The 19,224-nt window shown below is 42.0% G+C and overlaps 1 protein-coding gene across 1 annotated transcript in view; it reads right to left on the reverse strand.

The window, feature by feature from the left end:
* Positions 1-1,656: 1,656 nt before the first annotated feature.
* Positions 1,657-19,224, reverse strand: part of LOC127430651 (follistatin-related protein 4-like) — a 376,155-nt gene continuing 358,587 nt past the window's right edge. The window contains exons 10-16 of the mRNA XM_051680578.1: positions 15,041-15,175; positions 13,056-13,082; positions 11,883-12,001; positions 10,904-11,053; positions 9,476-9,583; positions 3,032-3,141; positions 1,657-2,868 (exon numbers count right to left, since the gene is read on the reverse strand). Of these exons, the coding sequence (XP_051536538.1) occupies positions 2,166-2,868; positions 3,032-3,141; positions 9,476-9,583; positions 10,904-11,053; positions 11,883-12,001; positions 13,056-13,082; positions 15,041-15,175 (1,352 nt within the window). The 3' untranslated portion in view covers positions 1,657-2,165. The remainder of the gene's footprint in view (positions 2,869-3,031; positions 3,142-9,475; positions 9,584-10,903; positions 11,054-11,882; positions 12,002-13,055; positions 13,083-15,040; positions 15,176-19,224) is intronic.

A 19,224-nucleotide genomic window follows, 5' to 3' on the forward strand; every position in this document is an offset into this window, starting at 1 on the left:
CTAAAAAGGTAATAGTTTATTAAACAGTTCTCAAAAAAAAATGTTCCCTATTCATGGAAAGTGCCTATTCCTTTTTTTCTTTTCTTAAAAGGCCAATGAATTAATTGACCTAAATATCTGAACATAATTACATAAATATTTTTATTTACCAGTTACCTATGTATACCAGTAAACAAATAACAATATAAACCAAATATAAACAATAAATATATAAACAAATAAAGCCTTTGGTTCTTGAACTATTTATTAGCAACTGCAAACATCTACAGTATGTATTTCACTATGTGCCTCAAATCTTTCAAGTTTGGCAGCAGTTTTGATATAACTAGTAAAATTTTTGTTGAGTTAGACACACATGAACAATTATTGACTTCAGTTAAACAGGTCTATAACACAGAACCACACACTGAAAAACCAAATGCACATTATTAGAACAAGAGAAGGCTGAAACAGTCTGTGGACAATAGAGTGTAATGAAGACAAATGGATGTGACTCAATGAGGCATTTGACGTGTAATTTCTGCCTTGCTGGCATAAGTCAGGCTGGCGTTTATACCTACACAGGTATTGCAGATATTTTAAAAAGAATGCTAAAGGACATACAATATGCAAGACATATTATACTACAAAATGTGTGCAGCTGGTTCATTCTGGTTTGTGAGAGCTAAGTTTAATCTTGAAAAAACAACAGATTTTACACTTTGTGCCATGGTTTTTAAATATTGATTTTTAATATAGATCTTTTCTCGTGCGACAAAGATTTTTTTTTTTGTTTTTTTTGTTTTTCTTTTAATTTTTTAGGACTTTCCCCCATAAAAGAGAGCACACAAGTTCACGCTGTTCTAATGGTGTTCTTAAAAGAAAGTTAAAATTATTGTGACTATGGTCTGGTACCCTAAACTCAAGTCTCTTGCTGGGGTCTTAAATGGACAGAGATGAATTTGAAAAGGACACAAACTCAAATCATTCAGGAGATAATATTTAACATTTATGTAATGACTGTTACCTGACTGGATTTAATTATGTTGTTAGGACCTTGAATGTACCATATCTGTGTCCTTTTTAATGTTTGTTGAGGTTTGCTTTAGTAGTGTACCCATAAATATCTTACGGGGTTCACAAACACATTTAAAAGCCAATTGAGACAATTTTGTGTCACACAAGGAGATTTCAAAGACTTACTTGGGTTGTCTCATTTGTTCTTGTTGTTTATTCAGTGCAACAGTGGTCTAATTTTATATGTTTGCACTTAATTCAGTATTACACTATTCCAGTGTTGTTACAAAATCTAAAAAAGTTGAAGAGTTTTGTGCAGTTTGTCATTTTGCACAGTGTAAATCAAAGACTTTGTAAATCGTATCCTGTTTATTCCTATTTAACAATAATATAATCTACCTCTAAGTCTAATGTTAAAATGTTTCTGTTTTCTGTCAAGTGAATAATGTAAATGAAGGAATATTTAAATAAAACTAAACATTGCTCTGAACAACACACGCATACATGCACGCACACACAAAGAGCACAGAAAGCCAAAATTTGTGAATTTGCATGAGATTTAAAGACAACAAAACAGTACATCTCATTTAAGCAGAGTAAATTGCACAACATTACCATAACTATAACTTAATTTTGTTACAATTAAGGGTTGTACTAAAGTAAAATAAGTGTCTGCAAAAAGCTTTGACATATGGATAAAGTTGTTGATTTGAGTAATCAGAAACAGTGCTGACACAATTTTCTACGTTGACAAAAACAGGATACATTGATGGACACATTTCCTGCAGTGACTCAATGCAGCTCAAGTGACACGTAAAAAAAAAAAAAAATAATAATATTGAAAAACAATTAAAAAAAGCATTGTGCATAGTTCAATCATCACCTATCCTTTCTAACACTATCTCTCTGACAAGTAAGTGCAAAAATGTACATCTCTCACTTGAATTAGTTCACTGTTGCACTGAAGGGTGTCTTCTTTTGTCTCAATACTTTTTGAGTTTTATTGTTGTTGTATGTTTGTGCATCTGTGTGTATACTTAAAAACCTGCATGTGTGTTAATTGCACTCACTACTAGGGTTGAGTCCATTCGCATCCCTTAATGGTTTTCCCAAGCTTTGGCCCAGTCGCCGGACACAATTGTTTGCAGAACCGGCCAGTAGTACTCGACTCATACCTCCCCCACCCAAACCACTGTGTTCCCTCTCTTGATGTCTGACACCTCACAGTGAAGGCCACTCTGTTTGCTGTCTATAACAAACAGAGACTCGACCGATGACGTGACCAAGTACCGTCCAAACACCCCGCTGGACTCCACAACCCTACTGGTGTCTCCCCACGGCCAATCGGTGGCTGGAATCGGCTCCTTGAGGTTCTTGAGAACTTTAATGTTTCCCATTGACAGTTCAGAGAAGAGCAGCTCTGAGCCCAGAGCAGAGGAGGCCACAACCACATACTGGTTGGACTCTGTGAAGGACGGTTGAAACTTCAAGTCTGAGAGCGGAAACGAGAAGTCCAATTCGTGGCTTTTCTGAAGCTCGCCTTGGAAAGAAACCATCTGAACTTGGAGTTTGCCAAATCGCTTATCTGTGGAGACTATGAAGCGACCATCTGGAGACACAAATGGCTGGCCGTTGATGTTTGGGTTGGGTCCAACGACTGCATCGGTCACACTGTCAATGAGAAGCTGCACATTCGGACTGGAATGGTTCTTGACTTGGCACTCGATAAAATAGTAGCCGCTTAAATGAGTGTATGCCATGCTGGCTGGGATACAGCTGTAGTTCTGAAGACTGATGTTCTTGATGAGGTGGAAGGTCTCAAGGTCGATTTTATGCACCGCAGCCTCCGATTTAAAGTAGACAAAGCCAAACCTGAGATGACAACGGTCAAAGACAGCTTAATATCCTTTCTGGCAATTCATGAAGTGCTTGGCTTTTAATTATAACTGTAATTTTCTCAGGTCCCATTTCTGGAAGAATTATGTTGAAAAGCTGAAGAGGTCACGCACACTGAGCTGTGACGATCGTCTCGTACCTTACGTGAGTGATGATTAGGTTGGTGGGGGGGATGTAGAAATCTTCCACTCTTTCATACTGAGTACGGATGATTTGATGCTGACCGCTTACACTTGCAGAAGAGATCACCTCAAAAAAAAAAAAAAAAAAAAAAAGTAAAAAGTTAAAATTATTACAATCAAGAACATGCAGTGCTTTAAGCTGAGAGGCTCAGATTTCAGTAGGAATGGATTTGAGAGCAGTAAATAAGTGGTACATATACATTTTGAAGCAGCACTAGCTTGATTCATCTCATTTTAGTACTTTGTGGAATGGACGTGTTTTTTAGTTTCTGGTGTGATACTGACCTTTAACCCTATTGACAAATTAATCATGCCTTAATGGTTTGCCAACTGTTTTTACTGTTAATCATGTATCATAACACCCCCCCCCCCTTTTAATATCGAATCAGATTGCTTTAAAAATTATTTCAGATTTCTGTATAAAAGAAAACAATCCAAGTTGGTGGTAGTAATGCTTTTCTTTGGTAGTTAAAAGCCCTATTCACTCAGAATTAGATATATGGGGACATGGAATAATGTAATGATCACCAGAGCTTCTTCATGATTGTAGTATGAAGTTCCACCACTGGTAAAGATCCCAGCGTCTTTTACCTTCTAAAAAAACTCTGTCCTTTGTCCAGTAAAACAATTCATTTGCCAAGTTGTTTAGTTGGGAACCAGTTGTTTATTGACATTGATAAGGTAAGATAAAAACCTTTTTTTTTTTTTTTTTTTTTTTTTTAAATATAAAATAAATTAACAAACACCATCTTCCACAAAATATCTGTATTTAAAATGTATTTTTATTATTAAAAGTATTAAGGTATATTCAGCAATAATTTAAACAGTATAAAAATTTGAAATACAAAATTTACGAAACCGTTTGGTAACAATTATTATTGTTGTGTGAAAACTGTAATTAACAAATTATATAAATAACAACATAATGTATAAACATAATGAACGTAACAACACTTGATAACTTGTTTAAAAAGTGACACTTTTCCCCAATTTGACATTTACAAAAAATTTCCTTATCCTGAGAACACAGTTCAATGTATCAGTTAAAATCTACTTTCTTTATATAGTTGACTCTTGCTGGACTGCATGTCAGTTTTGTTTACTAAGATTATTAGAATGAATTAGAATTACGTCAGTTTAGACAGACAGACAGATGGATGTACACAATGAAGTCTTGATTCCCTATCTGTCACTCACTCGAAGTTGTGTTGATGTAGTGACACTAGGGGTCACTCTTGGGAGCCCGAGACACCTCTGGTCTTTGATAAAAGGCCAATGAAAATTGGCGAGTGGTATTTGCATGCCACTCCCCCGGACATACGGGTATAAAAGGAGCCGGCTTGCAACCACTCATTCAAGTTTGTGCTGAGGAGCCGAGACAGAGTCCTGGCCATTTCAGCGGGGATCTTTTTAAAGATGCCTTTCCATTTGTGTGTTATTCCTGGTTGCGGTCATTACCTCTCAACTTCAGATGGTCACGATCGCTGTCTTTCATGTCTGGGTGTGACCCACATGGAGACAGCCTCAGCTGGGCTCCCCCCTTCAGGGATGATTGCCCAGTCACAGGCTGATGCGGAAATGACAGACATGCTTTTCGCGGCCGCGAGCGTCGGGCAAGAGTGGAACCCTCCGCTCTCCCCCGAACCCTCGCAGCTCGATGATTGGTTCCTGGGCTCGCGGCGCCGCTCAAAGCAGCCACGCCCTGCTCCAGTGCCTTTCTTCCCGGAAGTGTACAAGGAGCAGACAAAATCATGGGAGGCACCGTTTACTGCCTGGTTCCACCTGGCGTGGACGCCCAAAGCTCCCATCCAAGCCCTGTAGGTTCACGTCGTCTGTGATGGCCAAAGCCTACAGTGCTGCTGGACAAGCCGCCTCTGCCCTGCATGCCATGGCTCTCCAGCAGGTCCACCAAGCCACGGTGCTAAAAGAACTGCACAAGGGTAGTACCACCCCAGATCTGATGCAGGAACTGCTCTCGTTGACCGACCTCGCTCTCTGGGTGACGAAGGTCACGGCGCAGTCTCTCGGGCGGGCGATGTCCACATTAGTGGTCCAGGAGTGTCACCTTTGGCTCAACCTGGTCGAAATGGGTGAGGCCGACAAGACACGGTACTTGCTGCCCCTATCTCCCAGGCTGGCCTATTTGGTGACACCGTCGAGGACTTTGCCCAGCAATTCTCGACGGTGAAGCAGCAGATGGAGGCTATCCGGCATATCCTGCCCCGGCGCGGCTCAAGATCCCGCACCCCGCCTGCTCGTCGTCAAGGGCGTCCCCTTTCGGTGACTGCACCGGCTCCGCTGCAGCCCGCCCCTTCGACCCGGCCCCAGCGTGGAGCCCACCGCAGGAAGCAGATGCCACCCATCTCATGGCCAGCCGCCAAGAACCCACAAAAGGCTTCAAAGTGCCCCTGAGATGGGCGACCCAGGGTTGACGAAACCCACTGCTTTGGAGCTGGTAGGAAGACCACTCCATCCCCCGGTGGAGGGCCACGTGGAGAATCATTTGTTGCCTTTTCATTTGATTTGATTTGAAGTGGCTGCGGTACCCAACAGTTCAGCAAAAGAGCAGTTTCCTCGTTCCCTGAGTCACATACCCGGTGTGCACGGCTGTCATCACGACCACCGTCCACCTTTTTACCCTTGCAGGATTGGCACTCCAGCAGCTGTCTCCCCGCCCTTGCGTGCCCAGCTGTGGCACAGATCCACCCCCAATGTGACAGTCTCCACGGGTTGCGAGGACAGGCCTCTTCCTCCCCCGTCCCAGGCTGTTCCGGGGGTGGTCACAAGGAGCCAGGTAAGTGCTTCGATGTCCCTAGACTCAACACGGCCACAACATGGTGTGGCACCTGAAGCTCTGCCCCGCTGCAAGGCCCCACCTGCCTGTACATCCGACGAGGTTGTCCCTTGGTCCCACTCGCGCGGAGCTTGGATGTGTGGCTTGCACTTTCCAATCCGTCGCGATGGCTGATCCGGACCGTCCGACTTGGCTACACGATTCAGTTCGCCAGGCGTCCGCCCAAGTTCAGCGGTATCCATTTCACCTTGGTGAAGGAAGAAAACGCTGCTACCTTGCGCGCAGAGATCGCCACCCTCCTACAGAAGGGTGCGATAGAACCTATCCCTCTGGCCGGGATGAAGAAGGGGTTTTACAGCCCCTACTTCATTGTACTGAAAAAAGGCGGTGGGTTGCGGCCAATCTTGGACCTGCGAGTACTGAACCGGGCTTTACACAGACTCCCGTTCAAGATGCTGATGCAAAAACGCATTCTGGCGGGCGTCCGGCATCAAGATTGGTTCATGGCGGTAGACCTGAAGGACGCGTACTTTCACGTCTCGATTCTACCTTGACACAGACCCTTCCTGCGGTTTGCATTCGAGGGTCGAGCATATCAGTACAAGGTCCTCCCTTTCGGTCTGTCCTTGTCCCCTCGCGTCTTCACGAAGGTCGCAGAGGCACCTCTTGCCCCGTTAAGGGAGGTGGGCATTTGTATTCTCAACTATCTCGACGATTGGCTAATCCTAGCTCACTCTCGGGACATGTTGTGTGCACACAGGTACTTGGTGCTCTCGCACCTCAGCCGATTAGGGTCCTCCCGGTTCAGAGCATCTCTTTTCTCCATTTGGAGTTGGACTCAAGAACGCCTCAAGAACGAGCGCGCACAGTCGGTGCCGGCCTGTTTGAAGGCGTTCAAACAGAAAACAGTGGTTCACTGAAACTCTTTCAGAGGCTCCTGGGGCATATGGCATCCTCAGCAGTGGCCACCCCGCTCGGGTTGATGCATGTGAGACCGCTTCAGCACTGGCTTCAGACTCGAGTCCTGAGATGGGCATGGTGCCGCGGGACACATCGCGTGGTCATCACGCCGGTCTGTCACTGCCTCTTCAGCCCTTGGACTGACCTCACATTATTACGGGAAGGAGTTCCCCTAGAGCAGGTCTCCAGGTGCATTGTGGTCACGACAGATGCCTCCAAAACAGGCTGGGGCACTGTATGCAACGGGCATGCCACCGCCGGCTTATGGACGGGCCCGAGGCTGCATTGGCACATCAACTGCCTCGAGTTGCTGGCAATTCTGCTCGCCCTGTGGAGGTTCCGGCCATTGATCCAGGGCAAGCACGTGTTAGTTTGGACAGACAACACGGCAATGGTAGCATATGTCAACTGCCAAGGCGGTCTGCACTCTCGTTGTATGTCACAACTCGCCCGCCGTCTCCTCCTCTGGAGTCAGCAGCACCTCAAGTCGCTGCGAGCCACTCACATCCCGGGCGACCTCAACACTGCAGCGGACGCGCTGTCACGGCAGGTTACCTTCAGGGGAGATTGGAGTCTCCACCCTCAGGTGGTCCAGCTGATCTGGAGTCGATTCGGACAGGCACAGATAGACCTGTTCGCCTCCCAAGAATCCTCCCACTGCCCGCTCTGGTACGCCCTGACCAAGGCACCCCTATTGTCACTACATCGACACAACATCGAGTGAGTGACAGATAGGGAACGTCATGATTACTTGTGTAACCTCCATTCCCTGATGGAGGGAACGAGACGTTGTGTCCCTCCTGCCACAACGCTGAACTGCCCGCTGAAATGGCCGGACCTTGTCTCGGCTCCTCAGCATAAAACCTGAATGAGTGGTTGCACGCCAGCTCCTTTTATACCCGTATGTCCGGGCGAGTGGCATGCAAATACCACTCGCCAATTTTCACTGGCCTTTTAACAAAGACCAGAGGTGTCTCAGGCTCCCAAGAGTGACCCCTAGTGTCACTACATCGACACAAAGCCTCGTTCCCTCCATCAGGGAATGGAGGTTACACAAGTAACCATGACGTTTTCCCTGTTAAAACTTGAATTTTTCTGATGACTGCAGGACCACAGCCAAGATAATAAAGGCTCCTTTATTTCCACTCTCACCGCATGCCCTCATTTGTTTAATCTAATGAACTGACAACGAAGTTCAGATGTTTAACTAAGGATATCGAGCCTTTTTAAAAAAAAAAAGAAATTAGTTTGATATTTCACCATTCTAGCTGAGCACTGCCTCAGGCCCAGACAAATTGCCCATGCCGGGGTCAATTACTTGCACTTAAAATGATTAGAATATTATCAAGCCATTTATTTGTGAATCCATATCCCCCTGCAGCTTCCCTTGAAAACTGCTCTTTAGCATTTCTGAGTGATTCATAGCAAACAAACCATCACATACTGAGGCTAGTGCTGAACATGCAAACATACCTGAGGACTTCCCCATGATTTAATAAAACATGAATAATCCACACGTGTGCAGGGAGGAATTTTTATTTTGTTAATAAAAAGCCTTTTCATTTCTGTTTTCTTTGGGGCCCTGTGTTTCTCGTGTGTGATTTTGGACAGTCAATGTCAAGCCTGATAAAGACTAAAATACGAAAAGGTGTTTTTAATAGTATAATTTAACAAAGAAACACAGCAGAAAGAGTGTAATTCACTCACAGCTTTAGTCAGGAAGTCTGCACTTACAGTGAAATGAATGAGCTCCCATCCAATTACACAAGCCAAAATCAAAGCAGAAATGTATCTGTTGAGCAAAAACTCTCACATTTACACCTAACGTTCAAAAATACAGACTGTTAACAGGTAATGAGCCCCCCAAGAACCCCTGGAATGAGCTCTTGGGCTAAAACAAGGTTGAGAAGCGTGACAGGAGAACTTGCGAACTTTCAACTTGTTAATTGGTTTGAATCTTTGTTTTTTACTAAAAAACTCTTTAAAAAAAGATACTTATAAATATTGTTTAAATTGTAAAGTATTCATATATCATAGACGGTAGTGGTATATTGGCAACATTTTACAATAAGGTTGTATTAGTTAACATTAGTTACCACATTAGTTAACATGAACTAACAAAAAGAAATACTTTTTCAGCACTTATTAAACTTGGTTAATGTTCATTTTAACATTACTAATACATTTGTAAAATTAAGAGATATTTTAACATTAGTTAATGCATTATGAACATAACCTAACTAACAATGAACAACTGGAAGTGTCTTTATAAAGTAAAATTAACAAAGATTAAAAAATGCTGTAAAATACTTTATAATACTGTCATTATATATATATATATATATATATATATATATATATATATATATATATATATATATATATATATAATAGATTTTGGGGTGAAATATGACCTAAACATTTCATTATGAATTTCACCCAGCTGAACTTATATTTTGTACATACACTAGGATATTACATACACTCCTGTCACCAAGACAAATTCCTTGTATGTGTAAGCATACTTGGCATTAAAGCTGATTCTGATTCCGATTCTGATTTACTGCAGTTTGAATTTAACACTCCGCAAACAAAAGTTCTGTAGGAAGTGAGTGGCATTATATTGTGTACAGGTGCCTGTACTCACCTGTAAATTGGAACGTGACTTCAGCAGGTCTCCCCAGCTCAAAACCCACAGTTGATCATGTGATTTATCATAGAAGAGTTTGACAGGCATGGGGTCTGTTTCCACAACCTACCATTCACCCACAAAGAGCAAAGCACTTTTACTGAACAATAGCATCTGCTAATGTAGTTGTTTATAGGGAAGTGTACAACCACTGCAATTTATAAGGCAAGTTCCCATGTAACATAACAAAAGATTAGGTTTCAATAAGAATATATGCATAATAATAATAATATTAATAATAAGAAGAATCATAATATACCATAATGTCAATATTTATGATGAAACACAACTGAGAACTCCATTAAAGGAATATTCAGAGTTCAATACAAGTGAAGCTCAGTCGACAACAATTGTGGCATAATGTTGATTACCACAAAAAAAAAAAAAAAAAAAAAATTCAATCATCCCTCATTTATTAAAAAAAGTAGTTAGAGTTAAGCATATGCAATGGAAGTAAAGGAGCCATTTCAGAAATGCTAAAGTACACATTGTTTCAAAATAATAGCCACAAGATGTAAACATTATACATATTATCTTGATTTTATAGTGATAACATCGCTTACTAACTTTATATGTGTATAAGTTATATGAAATAGCGGGACTACAGGGTTGCGTCATCATGACAATGAATTTGTAATATTGGATATAAACACAGATAAGGTAAGTAAGCAAATTTGATCACAATGAAATCATGTTAACATCTATAATGTTTATGCTTTATGGTTATACTTTTGAAATGATGTGTATTTTAGCATGTATCAACTGGCCCCATTCACTTTCATTGTAAGTGCCTTACTGTGACTAATTTTTTCTTTCTCGTTTTCTTTCTTTTTATAAAAAAAGGTGCGAGTCGAATTTTTTTTTTTTTTTTTTTTTTTTTTGTGGAAATCAACATGGTCACAAATGCTGTTAATTGAGTTTAACTTGTATTGAACCCAGGACATGCCCTGAGCTACGAAAGAGCAATACAATACAGTCTTGTGGGCTGGACTGGAACTTGCGCTAGGCCATGACTCCAACCATAAGGACTACTGATGGTATCTCAAGCAGAAGTCATTTGAGCTCAGGGCCATTTCTGAGCTTATGAGGGCCCTAACGAAATCCTACGTGGAGGCCCCCCTGAATTAAGGCCATGAATTGAAGATACATTATCCCTTCTCTCTCGGGCCACAAGGGGGCCCCCTATAACTGTCTAATTGAGTCTAATTGAGTCTTCCTCGCAGCTTTTACTGTATATACATATACATATATATATATACATATATATATATATATATATATATATATAAAATCACCTTGCTTTGCGGGGGCCCCAAGTGACTGCTTATACTGATTATAGCTAGGAGTGGCCCTTTTTGATTTGATTGGAGATGGATGAAAACTCACTTGCAGCACTCTCTGAGCCTGTGTGTCGATGAGCAGCAGTCTGTTCTGCAGCGGTTGAGACACATACACATACTTGTCTCTCACACTGACTGCAGATGCCCACACACACTCATGCGCTGACACACCTCTGTGTCTGGGACACAGCTCTTCCTGTGGGAAGCATATGGACACATATTTAAACCAATCTCTGAGATCATCTGTGAATTTCACAAAATCTCTCAAGAACATTCCTGGGTCATATTAAACAAGAAAGTAATAAGAAACGTAATTTTGCATAAAGTAAATAAAGTAACACCTTACATTAATGTTCCATTTGTTGATGGTTTATAAAGGGGTTTATTAATTACTAATATTCATTTACAAATGCCTTATAAATCATTGATGTGTGGTTATAACAACATGAATTAAAAGGGTGAATGTCATGACACATTTGTCATATAGTGAGCCATTTTGCCTCCCTTGTTATAAATGCTTAATAACACTTATTCGACATTATTAACCTATGAAAATGTACCTTCATGTAAAATGGACATGTGATTAAGTTGTCAACATTAGAAACCTATGCGCATAAATTTGTGAAAGAGCATGAAGACCTGAAAAGTGTTTTGCAGAGGACTTAAAGTTATCAGGACTTCCCTACTTTATAGTATTCCAAAAGCTCTTTTGAACTATAAGTGCTCTCTCTCTCTCTCTCTCTCTCTCTCTCTCTCTATATATATATATATATAGTACTTAAATTGTAAAAAACCAGAGGATTATTTATGCGGTTGTTGTTACTACAATATGTATTTAGGTCACGAGACAATGCCCAATCTCCAGGATGAAGCATGTATGGGAATGTATTCAATCTACTCACCTGCATGCCTAAAGAATGTACTTTTTTAATGACCAAGAAGTATGTTCTTCATCAAAAGCAGTACATACTTTGACAGTATGCAAATTCAGACACAGACATAGATTCAGATTCGCTAAGACTTACATAACTACCCGGAATCCTCTCCGTCCTTTTGATACGTCTGCGGATCTCACAGTTGTCCGGCTGTAGTATTGTGATGCCTTCACTGGAGAACACATAAAACATGTTCGCCACGCTCAGTCCTACAACAATACACAAGCGCATGAGAGAATAGCTTTATCATGCATGTCCTGTAAAGAAACACACACACACACAAAACAGGCTCTGTTGATTTAGAAAACAGCCTCAAACAATCCAAATGTCACTTGGTGAGACAGCAGACACTATTAAAACCTCCTGCAGCTTGTGTAGCCTGAGACGACTCCAGAAAGTGCATTTGCAGGTCTGTCACCTGCCAGCAAACAACAGCTGCTAATTAGTGGGCACATGATGCTGATGCTAGCTGCAGACTTGTCATGTTGTCAAAAAGCATGAGGTGTAAAAAATGAAACTGCAGGTAAACTATGGCTGTAACGCTGCACAGCTCAGCTTTAATGCTGCGACTAAACAGTGCTCATTGTTGGAGAATTATTTTACAATCTTTTCAATCATTACATTATGGTCATTCAGTGAAAATGGTGAGTGGTAGATGATGAGATGGAGAGATAATGTGAACTGACTGTGGACATAATAATTATTTGTATTGATTTCAGCTTGTGCTGAAGCATTACATAGCATCATAAACTGTCACAGAAACGCCATGTAAGACGTGGATTTAACATCTAAAATGTTTAAGCTAAAACAATAAATAAAAATAAAAAACGTGTTAATATTTGACAGTCACACATTTGAAAGAACGTTGCACAGGTGACAATTTCTTGGCATCAGAAATCTAAATGAACAGTTCACCAAAAAAAAACAAAAAACAATGGAAATACAGTCACCATTTATTCATGTCGTTCCAAACCCATATGACTTACTTTCTTCCGTGGAGCACAAAAGGAGAAATTATGCAGACTGTTCACCTCAGTCACCAATCACCTTTTTTTTTCTTTCTCTTTTATTGTTATTATTTTTTATTTTATTTTATTTTATTTTTTACATAAAATGAAAGCAAGTGGTGACTGAGGCTGTCTGTCCATGTCCTTTCATGTTTCATGGAAGAGATGTCTAAGATAGCCCAAATTGAAATATCATTAAATATTTTGAACTATCATCTACCATACTGTAGATCTATCATATAACATATAGCTGTACCTTCCTCCCTCCAGAGGATGTTGGCCACTGCATGGACAGCATAAAACAACACAGGACAAAGAGTGTTAGGGTATGACAGAAAAACACGATCATGAAAAACATCAAAATTGAACAGAAATATTTTCTAGATTTTATAAATTGCATCCACCGTCCTCGTCATAAGAGACTATCAAAGGTGTCACCTCTCCTTTATTATCTTCTTTGTGCTTATTCAGTAGGGACATTGGGTTACTGAAAAGATGAGTGTTGAGATTTTCATTATAACACTTTGATAAAGTTGGTGAAGAGTTCATTGAAAGGATAAGCTTTTTTTCTTTATTGGGCAAGTTGTTTTGCTCCCTTCTAGTTTTATCATGATTCTCTTGCAATGATCTATTCTATTAAAAGTGTTGTGTATGTCTTGGAAATCCGAGAAATACTTGGATCAGGGGCGATTCTAGGATTTCAATCTTAGGGGGACTCAGCCTGTAAGATGTGCTCATTTGCTGTATTCCACTCTGTTGCATAGATAGTGGTTTGTTTTTTAAAACTCTGTTTACATCATTCAAGCTAGCCAGCTAATATTATTTCAGAATATTATTATTTTATAATAAACACTTATAAAGTTATAAGAATAACCATAACCACTTGATTAACCATAAACAGACAAACCATCAATTATTGTAACTGTCTATTTAGTGGCAACACCTTTCATCTGTCCTAATCATTCCTTTTTTATAGACCATGAATCAATCATTTTGGAACTTATTTTGTCTTCGGAGTCTTTTGAATCCCTTAAAAACATTAGTTCAGATTTGTTCACTGATTTGATCAGTGAACATTTTTTGTAAATCACACTTTTACGCCAGTAGGTGGCAACAAATAAACATCTGTTATGTGTTATGAGTAAATCATTAAACCATTGATAAAGCACAGAGTCTATTTATACATTTCTAATTCTAATACTTTATTAAAATATGCATGATACAGATCTACAATGAGACTTCAGCAGAGTGCTTAAGCATCATAAGCATTTTCCCCACAAATGACAACAAAGCATATCTATCAAGCTATAGGCCTACAAACAAGACAACAACATTGGCCTAAAATTAATTACGTTTCAATTACGTCCTGATGTCATTGTAATATCATCAGCCACTTTACTCATAATTCATCCAGCCCCTTTTTCTCTTTATTAAACGAGATTACCAAAATAAACGCAATAATGACATATTGGCAGCATCTAAAATTTCATCTTTTGACATATTAACACCTTTACAAATATTAGTAAACAAATGTTTATGCAATGTATACTGATTGAAACCATGAATATTGAATTAATTTGACTGCATTTTCCATCAATTAGATTAGTGAATATTAATATCATGCTGTATCTACAGATTATAATTTAACTGTAACTAAACTCTGTAAATTTAACAGTCCAGAAAATGTAGCATCATCTCTGTAAGGATTTAGCTGAAATATTTATTGCTGTATGAGCATTAAAACCCTATTAATAACAAACTGTCATTTCCACATTGGTGACTTCATTACTTATGCCTTTCCTGGAGGAAAGAACAGTACTTACAAAGCAGCAAAACAATAGTGTTAAAGTTTTAGGTATGCTAAGGTTTTAGTCTGGTTCTGTGTGAATGAATGCCACATTAGCATTGGAGCTTTACCATTGGCATGACACAATAAAAAAAATAAAAAAATAAAAATAAATAAATAAAATAAAAAACATGTTTTAAATTACATTTATTTAGATATACTTAACTTTGCAAAGTGTAAAATTACACTGTCAAAAGTGGTCACCTTAAAATCAGTTCTGTTGTTGTAACTTTATGCATTCAGTTTGATTCTGTGATGCCAAATAATAAGTTTGACTTTAATCAAACCAGTTTATTTAGATGTTACCACATGAGGCACATTTTTAGGTTACCACTTTTTTTTTCAGTGTATTAAAAAATATTCCAATGTGTGTTGAATTAGCATTGATCACTTACATGTCTTACGTGCTGAGTCTTCCACAAACAAAGACGAGATATCTTCATCCACGCCAACTTCGTTCTTTGCAATGCAGGTATAAGCCCCAGTGTCTTCATAACGCACGCTACTGATGTGCAATTCACTGCCATTAGCTGCATAAAAACACGAAGACAGTACAGCAAACAAAGAGTTCTATAATAGAGTGCATTTTCTTCCTTACTATGATTTCCTTAAAACACAGAAATGCTTGTTTCCATCAACAAGCAATTACAGGGAAATAATATTAATTTCAAAAGTAAGAAACAACTACCATCAACTTTAAGGGGTTTGTTCTCAAATGATCAAAATAACACTCGAACAATAAAAAATTTCATTAATAGAGGTTTGGGTGGGAGGAATCCTTAAAACCTAGAAGAGGTTCCCTGTGGTGTGGCTAATACTGCTCTGGTTTATAAAATCCAATACTTGGTTTTATTGAGCGCCTGTATAAAATTCTCTTTTAAAAAATGGCAAAAGAAAGAAAAGGTAAAAGAGAAATGGGCAGATTCCAGTGTGCACATAGTTTACATGTAGCGTTATTTAGTAACATCAAAATAACTGGTTTTATTCAAGTCAAATATATTATTTAATATGAATGAATCAACCTAAATTCATTAGGTTACACCAATGAAAGTAACTGTTTAAGGGTTAGATCAGGCAGAATAGCACCATAAAATATTCCAGCCCAATCAAAACTGAAACGTAAAGGGATAATCTTCATTTGTCTTTCAAAGAGGAAAGGAAGTCATATGAGTTTGAAATGGCATAAGGACAAGTTAATTATGAGAGTATTATGATTTTGGGATGAGCTATCCCTTTAAATTAAATTGCTTTATTTAAAAAAAAAAAAAAAAAAAAAAAAGAAAGTAAAATCAAAGTGATGCAAAGCCTGCAGTAATGAGTCAATTGCACTTTCTCGACCACTTTAAAATTAATTACAGATTAAGAAAAAAAAAAAAAAAAAGAAAAAAAAGAAAGAGTTGAAACTGTTAAAACTTAATATCAGATAAAAATGAAAGAAATAAGGAAATTGCATGAAAACAAAGATGTTACTATATTAAGCTGCAAACATTTTACAGTGCACATTGTCACTTTTTACAGTTTATGCACTGGGAATAGTTTTAATTTATTGGGAGTTTTGTGTCATCTCTGTTCATTAAAAAATAAATAAATTGGAAGACACTTTTTGAGTAATAATGTACTTCACTAATATTTTGTATGTAAATTTCCTAGACAAACATAATTTATGAATCTATTTTAGCATGTAGAATACTGTTATACTGTTACGAAATAAACCCGATACCCTAAACCGATAGCATATTCCCTTTAAAGGTTTCACACTCCACAGTGAGCACTTCAGAGGACTTAATGATGTCATTTGAAATTTGCATGTCTTAAGTCATGTTTTTTTTATTTTTATTATTCTGATTTGAATAACCACTATGGCTGTCATGATTGCTCTCCCTTTGAAATGCCAATTTAAGGAGGTGACGCCTTTGTCTCTTGAATATTTCCTGTTCCCTATCTGTCACTCACTTGACGTTGGTGTCGATGTAGTGACACTAGGGGTCACTCTTGGGAGCCCGAGACACCTCTGGTCTTTGATAAAAGGCCAATGAAAATTGGCGAGTGGTATTTGCATGCCACTCCCCTGAACATACGGGTATAAAAGGAGCTGGTATGCAACCACTCATTCAGATTTTCTCTTCGGAGCCGAACGGTCATGCTCATTGAGCTGAATACTACTGTTCATTCACCTCTGCTGGATCTGACGGCGCATTTCAGCGGCTTCTCCCTCCTCTGCACTGGTGCACTGCAGAGAACGCCCCCGGGCGCTTCGGCAGAAAAACTAGAGAGTATATTTTCTGAAAGAGCATTTTTCCCCTCTAAAAGAGTATATATTTCTCTAAAAGAGCGCACACACGGAACGTCTTTTTAAAGACGCGTCTTTTTAAAGATGCTTTTCCGATTGTGTGTTATTCCTGGTTGTGCTCATTATCTCTCGCCTTCTAACGGTCACGATCACTGTCTTTCGTGTCTGGGCACTGCTCACGCGGAGACAGCGTTCGTGGATGGTCACATTCTCATTGCAAGAATGTGTCCATGGCAACGTTGCGGTCGCGGCTCGCCTTCGTAAGGAAGCGAGCCACCCCAGAGGCTCCCGCCTCGGTCCTTTTACCCACGGGTTTGAGGCCAGCGCGGCTAGCACTGGGGGCGATTTGGGGACCCCAATGGGACCGCCTCCGCCAGGTATCCCCCCGCGGACCTCCCATTCCCCAGCACGCTCGTCTGCCCCGATCGGGCTTCCGGGTGAGTCCGCCGGCTCGTCTCACGGCGAGTTCGACCTCTTATTCGGAGCCCGCAAAAGTGATGAGCTCTCGAGCGCAGCATCGGAGAGCGGGCTCGTCCAGTCGGAAGCCTCGGCAGGGCTCCTCCCTTCGGGGTCGATCGCCCAGTCACAGGCTGATGCGGAGATGATGACATGCTTTCCCGGACAGCCGCGAGCGTCGGTTAGAGTGGATTTCACCGCTCTTCCCTGAACCCTCGCGGCTCTGTGATTGGTTCCTGGGCTCGCGGCGCCGCTCAAAGCCACGCCCCGCCCCGTTCCTTTCTTCCCGGAAGTGCATGAAGAGCTGACAAGGTCGCGGGAGGCACCTTTTACTGCCCGGTCCCGATCTTTTCAGCTTCCCCGCTCTCACTACCCTCGATGGTGGGGCGGCCAAGGGTTATTCGGCAATCCCCCGGTGGATAAAGGCGCTCGCGGTGCACCTATGCCCGCAGAGCGCCGCCACCTGGCGTGGGTGCCCAAAGCCCCCGTCCAAGGCCTGTAGGTTTACGTCGTCTCTGACGGTCAAAGCCTACGGCGCTGCTGGACAAGCCGCCTCCGCCCTGCACGCCATGGCTCTCCTGCAAGTCCACCAAGGCGCTAAAGGAACTGCACGAGGGTAGTTCCGCCCCGGGATTGGTGCAGGAACTGCGCTCGGCGACCGACCTCACTCTCCGAGCGACGGAGGTCACGGCGCGGTCTCCCGGGCGGACGATGGCCACACTAGTGGTCCAGGAGCGCCACCTTTGGCTCAACCTGGTCGAGATGGGTGAGGCCGACAGGACACGATTCCTTGCTGCCCCCATTTTCCAGGCGGGCCTATTCGGCGACACTGTCGAGGACTTTGCCCAGCAGTTCTCGATGGTAGAGCGGTAGATGGATGCTAGCCGGCTTGTCCTGCCCCGGCGTGGCTCAAGATCCCCCCATCTACTCATCGCCGAGGGCGTCCCCCTGCGGTGACTGCACCGGCTCCGCCGCAGCCCGCCCCTCCGGCCCGGCCCCGGCGTGGAGCCCACCGCAGGAAGCCGACGCCACCCGTCTCACAGCCGGCACCGAAGAACCCACGGAGGTCTTCGAAGCGCCCCTGAGACGGGCGACCCAGGGACAACGAAACCCGCTGCTCTGGAGCTGGTAAGCAGATCTTCTTTTTGTTACCTTTTGCATTTAATTGCGCTGCATGCCCAAGTGGCTGCAGTACTCAGGAGCTCCGCAAGAGTGGTTTCCTTGTTCCCTGGGTCACATATTCGGTGTGTACGGCTGGCATCACGACCACCGTCCACCACTCCATTTGGCAGGTTGGCGCTCCAGCGGCGGTCTCCCGCCCTGAGCGCCCAGCTGTGGCACAAATCCGCCCCCGATGTGACAGTCTCCACGGGTCATGAGGACAGGCCTCTTCCTCCCCCGTCCCAGGCTGTTCCAGGGGTGGTCACAAGGAGCCAGGTAAGTGCTTCGATGTCCTCGGACTCAGCACGGCCACGATGTGGTGTGGCACCTCAAGCTCCGCCCCGCCGCGAGGCCCCACCCGCCGGTACATCCGATGACGTTGTCCCTTTGGTCCCCCTTGCGCGGAACTCGGATGCATGGCTTGCGCTTTCCAGTCCGTCACAAGGGCTGGTCCGGACCGTCCGACTCGGCTGCACGATTCACTTCGCTGGGCATCCGCCCAGGTCCAGCGGTGTCCACTTCACCTTGGTGAAAGATGGAAACGCTGCTACCTTGCACGGAGATCGCTACCCTCCTACGGAAGGACGCGATAGAACCTGTCCCTCCAGCCGAGATGAAGAAGGGGTTTTACAGCCCCTACTTCATTGTACCGAAAAAAGGCGGTGGGTTGCG

The sequence above is a fragment of the Myxocyprinus asiaticus genome, chromosome 40 (genome assembly GCF_019703515.2).
Source record: "Myxocyprinus asiaticus isolate MX2 ecotype Aquarium Trade chromosome 40, UBuf_Myxa_2, whole genome shotgun sequence".
Taxonomy (NCBI): Eukaryota; Metazoa; Chordata; class Actinopteri; order Cypriniformes; family Catostomidae; genus Myxocyprinus; species Myxocyprinus asiaticus.